Raw genomic sequence first — 6,890 nt, forward strand, 5'->3', positions numbered from 1 at the left:
CTTACATATACTCTGCCTCCTCCATGTCTGGGATCACAACCCACAACTTTTCTTCTTCTTCTTCTTCTCATTATTATTATCTTTATTTATTTATTGGATAGAGATAGAGAGAAATTGAAAGGAGAAGAGGTCATAGGGAGAGCGATAGATACCTACAACACTGCTTCTTCACCACTCACAAAGCTTTTCCCCCTGTAGGTAGGGAACAACCTACAACCTTTCTTTCTTTCTCTCTCTCTCTCTTTCTTTCTTTCTCTCTCTTTTAAAATTTTATTTATTTATTTTCCCTTTTGTTGCCCTTGTTGTTTTTATTGTTGTTGCTTCACCGCCTGTGAAGCGACTTCCCTGAAGGTGGGGAGCTGGGGGCTCAAACCGGGATCCTCACACCGGTCCTTGCACTTCACAGCATGTGCACTTAACCCGCTGCGCTACCGCCCAACTCCCACAACCTTGCTTTCTACATTTTTAGTATCTAGCATCAAGTCACTGCATAGCCCAAGACATATATGCCTTAACAATGTGGTAAGTAACTGAAAAAAATAAAAGAGCTTTTTAAATATATAAGATCTCTTAGGTACATCTCCCACAAATATTTCGAAGCTTCCCACTAAAATGTCTTCCTTTTTTTTTTTCCTTAGAGCACTGCTCAGCTGTAGTTTATGGTGGTTTGGGGGGGAGTGGGGGGAGGGGGGAGGGGGGTCAATCTAGAACTTTGTAACGTGCACTCAACCAGGTGCGCCACTGCCTGACCCTGAATCTAGAACTTTGGAGCCTCAGGCATGAAAGTTTTCACAAAACCACTGTGCTATCTTCCTCATAACCCCTCCCCCCCTCCAAAAGTATGACCTCTAAATTCCTTCCATAGTTTGATATCCTTTAGTATCTTTTTTAAATATTTATTTATTTATTCTCTCTTGTTGCCCTTGTTTTATTGTTGTAGTTATTATTATTTTAAAAATATTTTTATATTTATTTATTTTCCTTTTTGTTGCCATTGTTTTGTTGTTGTTTTTTAATTTTATTTATTATCCCTTTTGTTGCCCTTGTTGTTTTTATTGTTGTTGTATCTATTATTGTTGTTATTGATGTCATTGTTGTTGGATAGGACAGAGAGAAGTGGAGAGAAGAGGGAAAGACAGAGAGGGGGAGAGAAAGACGCCTGCAGATTTGCTTCACCGCTTGTGAAGTGGCTCCCCTGCAGGTGGGGAGCCAGAGGCTTGAACCAGGATCCTTACGCTGGTCCTTGCGCTTCATACCACATGCGCTTAATCTGCTGCAACACCACCCGACCCCCTGCCCTTGTTGTTTTTTATTGTTGTTGTAGTTATCATTATTGTTGTTGATGTTGTCGTTGTTAGATAGGACAGAGAGAAATAGAGAGTGGAGAAGACAGAGAGGGGTAGAGAAAGATAGACACCTGCAGACCTGCTTCACCACCTGTAAAGCTACTCCCCTGCAGGTGGGGAGCTGGGGACTCCAATCATGATCCTCAGGCTGGTCCTTGTAACCCGCTGCGCTACCGCCCGACCCCCAGAAAAAAAAATTTTATAGCTATAAAGAGGGTGGGACAAAGCAACTGAAAAGAAATATTACTTCAGACAAAGCCATCTTCTCTTAAGAGATAAAGGGAGCAACCAGGGTATTCTTTATTATTAGTTCTTTATAAATGAGGATTAAAAGAACAACAAAACACACACACACACACACACACACACACACACACACACCCTCCAGGGAAGGGGTTTGTTCCTAGAAAGGAACAGCTGGAACAAGACGCCAAGATGTAGGTCTTTGGAATTTACACAGTAACTTTAGCACCAATGACCCTCACTGTCCATGACTAATTTTTTTTTTTCACCTTATTTCGGAGAGGAATGGTTTACTTACATACAGTATACCTGGACACTTAGGTACAACCTCTCATTTCCCCATGATAGATGTCTGCAAGATGCAAACTGCCTTAATCCTTATAATTCATTCAGATGAATGTGAACAGTCACTGCTTCAGGTCACAGGTCTTGTTAGAGACACTCCACCATGCTGGGATTAAGATATTTATTAACACAAACACACCTCTCTATAAAGTTTAATACATTAAACTATATTAGTGATTAATGAGCCATACAGGGACATTAGTGTAACAAATTGTTCCCAGTGAGAATGAACCAAAAGCAGGACCTGATCAGAAGCAAAGAGAGACAGAAATGTGCCAGGAAGTAGGTCCCAAGTACTGACACTAGTAGGGAAGCACAATGACAAGACTGAAAGAAGAATGCTAAGAGTGAACCAAAGCCATTTTATTCCTTCTCTTATTTTTCTACAGTTTCTTTACTTTTTCATCTGCTTCACACCTGCATAATCCCACTGCTCCTGGAAGACTATTTTGTTTCTTAAATTTAAAATACATAGGTAATGGAGTCGGGCGGTAGTGCAGCAGGTTAAGTGCACTTGGTGCAAAGTGCAAGGTTCGAGCCCCTGGCTCCCCACCTACTGGGGAGTTGCTTCACAGGTGGTGAAGCAGGTCTGGAGGTGTCTATCTTTCTCTCCTTTCTGTCTCTGTCTTCCCCTCCTCTCTCCATTTCTCTCTGTCCTATCCAACAACAAACGACATCAACAACAACAATAATAATAACCACAACAAGGCTACAACAACAAGGGCAACAAAAGGGGGGGAAAATGGCCTCCAAGAGCAGAGGATTCATGGTGCAGGCACTGAACCCCAGCAATAACCCTGGAGGCAAAAAAAAAAAAAAACATAGGTAAATATATAGAGACAGATGGTGAGATGCCACAGCACCTGGTGTACATTCTGTTTCCCCGATGTTAGGGGTTCAAACCCAAGTGTGCTTTCTGTTGGGACAGCTATCACCAAACCCCACAGATCTGGTTTTGAAAATGTAGGTAGGAAGGAGTCTAATAGTACAGGAACAGTTAAGGGGTGAACTCTCAAGTTAGGAAGTCCCAAACCTAATCTTTTGAAACCATTTGACTTTATCTAGACAATCAGACAGTTTTAAGCTAACAGGACCTCTGAACCATTCCACTCCACAACCCCTATCACTTTACAGGCAGAGCAATTCAGACTGAAAGAGGTTAAGTAATTTACTCAGGGTCTCATAACAAGTCCAGGCTAGACCCTGGACTTCTGGCTACAATTCCAGGAAGAACAAGTAATTGTGCTTATTACAATTACCAAGACTACACTCACTGTTTTTTGTTTTGTTTTTTTTAATAATAATGAGATGGCTTTTCCTTTCAGTTAACCACAAAGCAGTCTTTATATAGTTTTGTTGTTGTTGTTGTATTTACTGTTGAACAGAGACAGAGAGAAAATGAAAGAGAAAGGGAAGACATAAAAAGAAACAGGTGACATCTGCAACACTACTTTATGGTTAGTGAAACTTTCTCCCATGTGGGATGGGTCCTAGGGCTTGAACCCAGATTCTTTTGCACCTTAACCTATGAAATCAACCAGGTGAGCTACCGCCTGAGCCCACGAAGAAATAAATTTGTATTCACAGAACTAACACAGTAAACAACAACATTATAAAACAGATCACAAACTAGAGAAGATCCGAGTGATTTTATGATGGATGGCGGCATGTTATTTCACACACATTCCGAGTTCTGTACGACGCGGCTTTGGTTTCCAGGAGGGTTTTGGGGGATGCTTACCTTCTTCTGCATGTCTAGGCTCCTTCAAACTTCTTGAGCAATGGGGAAACGCGAAGGTGACTCTGGGCAGTTGGCTGAGTAGAACCAGAAGTGTAAACATAGTCTGGCAACAACCAAGCAAACTAAAACAAAACAACAAACGAAGTTTAAAAAAAAAAATTTTTTTTTAAGCGCCCCTTGCTCAGCAATTTTGAGTTTCTATGGAACTGAGTCACTGACTGCGCCCCGCGCGGTTTCGGTCACCGGGGCCGACCCGCGCCGCCGAGCGGCCCAGAGAACTCCCGCCCGGGGACAAGTGCCGCGCCCGGGACGCGGCGGACCGCGGCATAGCCCGCACCTGCCGCCTCAGCGACTCTGCCTTTCTCCGGATTCCTAGCTCGCTCGGCTGGTTGGTCCGCACCAGGTAACCCGCCCCCGCCGCCCCAGCACCTGCAGCTCCCGGCGCATGTTCCTCCAGTGGCAGGCTCGCTGTCCCGCAGTTGGATGTTCCCAGCCGCCGCCAGGTCCTCGGTCTCCGTGCCGCCCAAATCTCAAGGTTGCTGGGGACTTCGGGACCTCGCTCCGCGCGGAGCCGCAACCCGCCGAGCAAGCGCGGCCGCAGAGGGGGCGCCCCAGCTGCTGGACCACTCGCACCCGGAGTTCCGGCCTGGATCTCCAGAGGCCGCCAAGCAGAGCAGTGGGAAAAAGAGGCGGTGGCTCTCTGGGGACACCTGGCTGCCTCCTCCTCCCGGGGGCAGGCCTACCTCGGAGGGCGGGCAGTTGGCGGGCGTCCACTAGGAGCCGGCTCTGCACCTTCGCGACCGCCTGCAGCTTCTATGCTCAACCCTGGGCGAGTCCAGCCGCCTGTGGCCAGTTCTGGCTCTGCCTCCGCGCTCCAGCGGCTGGTTTTGGATTCCGGGTTTGGACCCGGGTTCTCTGCAAAAGCCGGGGAGCAGTTTCAATTAATCAAAAAAAAAAAAAAAAATCAATCATTGGAGCAAGCAGATCGCCCTCCCTGCGTTGCGAGCGTTTTACTTTGGGTTCCACTAGGCTAAAGATCTTGGGGTTGGTTACCTTAGGTTACTGTCTCTGAAAGGGTCGTCCGCCAAGGAAAACAAAACTCTTTTTTTTTTTAATTTATTTAAAAAATGAGACATTAACAAAACCATAGCACAAGAGGGGGTACAACTCCACACAGTTCCCACCACCAGATCTCCGTATCCCATCCCTTCCACTGATAGCTTTCCTATTCTTTATCCCTCTGAGAGTATGAACCCAAGGCTATTGTGGGATGCAGAAGGTGGAAGGTCTGGCTTCTGTAATTGCTTCCCCGCTGAACATGGGTGTTGACAGGTCGATCCATACTGACAGCCTGCCTTTCTCTTTCCCTAGTAGGGTGGGTCTCTGGGGTAGTGGAGCTTTGGGACACATTGTTGAGGTCGACTGCCCAGGGAAGTCTGGTCGACATGATGTTGGCATCTGGAACCTGGTGGCTGAAAATAGAGTTAACATACAAAGCCAAACAAACTGTTGAACAATCATGGACCTAAAGCCTGGGATAGTGCAGATGAAATGTTAGGGGTACTCACAGCAGACTATTGTGTACTTTTGCTTTCAGGTATATATTTTGCCCTAGTTTATGGATACGTGTGAACATAGGCTCTATCTCACGGGACCAGTCTATATCTAGGTTTTGGGACTTTGTTAGGAAGTGAACTGCCTGGAATGGAATTAGAGAATACTATGAAAGGAAAGGTCTCACCCGAGTAATGAAGCTGAAGAGTTATCATTCCACACCTGAAGCCTCTGGACACAGTCTGAAGTGAAACATGCTGAGGTGGTACTCGTTGCATTGATTAGGTTGGAATCAGCGGAAGCAATATTATTTGGTATGAATTAAGAGAAGCATGCAGGAAAGTGCCCCACCCTAAGGTTCCAGGACTGGGGGAAATATAGGCTCTATAGTGGAAATATGAGGTTCCTGCTGTCTTAGGGTTCAAGAAGACAATAGATAGTTATTGTTATATCACATTATTTGGTAATTGGGTTAACTTTGAAAAATCCCTTTGTTAGGATTTGCTGTATAATACCCAATATCACCATAATTTATGTCCTTTGACATTATTTGTATATAGCTGTGTCACTGGTTGCTTCTGTTCTCCTTGGTCTAAAATACCTAGGAATAATGCTGACCAAAAAAGTGAAAGACTTGTATACTGAAAACTATATGAGTCATTATTCAAGGAAATAGAAAATGATACCAAGAAATGGAAAGACAGCCCATGCTTATGGATTGGAAGAATAAATATCATCAAAATGAATATTCTCCCCAGAGCCATATACAAATTTAACGCAATACCCATCAAAGTTCCACCAAGCTTCTTTAGGAGAATAGAATATAAACTACAATCATTTATCTGGAACCAGAAAACACCCAGAATTGCCAAAACAATCTTGAGGAAAAGAAACAGAAATGGAGGAATCACATTTCCAGATCTCAAACTATATTATAGGGTCATCATCATCAAAACAGCCTGGTATTGGAACAAAAATAGGCACACAGACCAGTGGAACAGAATCGAAAGCCCAGAACTAAACCCGCACACCTATGGACATCTAATCTTTGATAAGGGGGCCCAAAGTATTAAATGGAGGAAGGAGGCTCTCTTCAATAAATGGTGCTGGGAAAACTGGGTTGAAACATGCAGAAGAATGAAACTGAACCACCTTATCTCACCGGAAACAAAAATCAACTCCAAATGGAAAACAAAACTCTTATCAGAGATAATACACTTTTCTGGGGCCGGGTGATGGTGCACCTGGTTGAGTGCACATGATCCTGGAAATGTGCAAGGATCCTGGAAAAGGATGACGGAAGTGGCTGTTGTATTGTTATGTGGAAAACTGAGAAATGTTATGCATGTACAAACTATTGTGTTTACTGTCGAATGTAAAATAGTAATCCCCCACTAAATGGGAAAAAAGTAGAATGAATAAATGAATAAATAAATAACTGTGCAAGGATCCAGGTTTGAGCACCTGCCGATCCCTACTTGCAAGGGGAAAGCTTTGTGAGTGGTGAAGCAGTGTTGCAGGTGTCTCTCTGTCTCTCTCCCTATCACCCCCTTCCCTCTTGATTTCTGGTTGTCTCTATTCAATAAATAAATAAAGATAATAGTTTTAAAAAGTAGAAAAAAATACACTTTCCTAGTCATCTGAACTGGGAAGTGACCTTA

General features: G+C 44.1%; 1 protein-coding gene across 1 annotated transcript in view; it reads right to left on the minus strand.

Moving 5' to 3' along the window:
• PRRG4 (proline rich and Gla domain 4) overlaps positions 1-3,795 on the minus strand; it is a 37,169-nt gene extending 33,374 nt beyond the window's left edge. The window contains exon 1 of the mRNA XM_007530104.3: positions 3,676-3,795. Coding sequence (XP_007530166.1) covers positions 3,676-3,775 — 100 coding nt within the window. The 5' untranslated portion in view covers positions 3,776-3,795. The remainder of the gene's footprint in view (positions 1-3,675) is intronic.
• Positions 3,796-6,890: the final 3,095 nt, after the last annotated feature.

This window comes from Erinaceus europaeus, chromosome 17 (genome assembly GCF_950295315.1).
Source record: "Erinaceus europaeus chromosome 17, mEriEur2.1, whole genome shotgun sequence".
NCBI lineage: Eukaryota > Metazoa > Chordata > Mammalia > Eulipotyphla > Erinaceidae > Erinaceus > Erinaceus europaeus.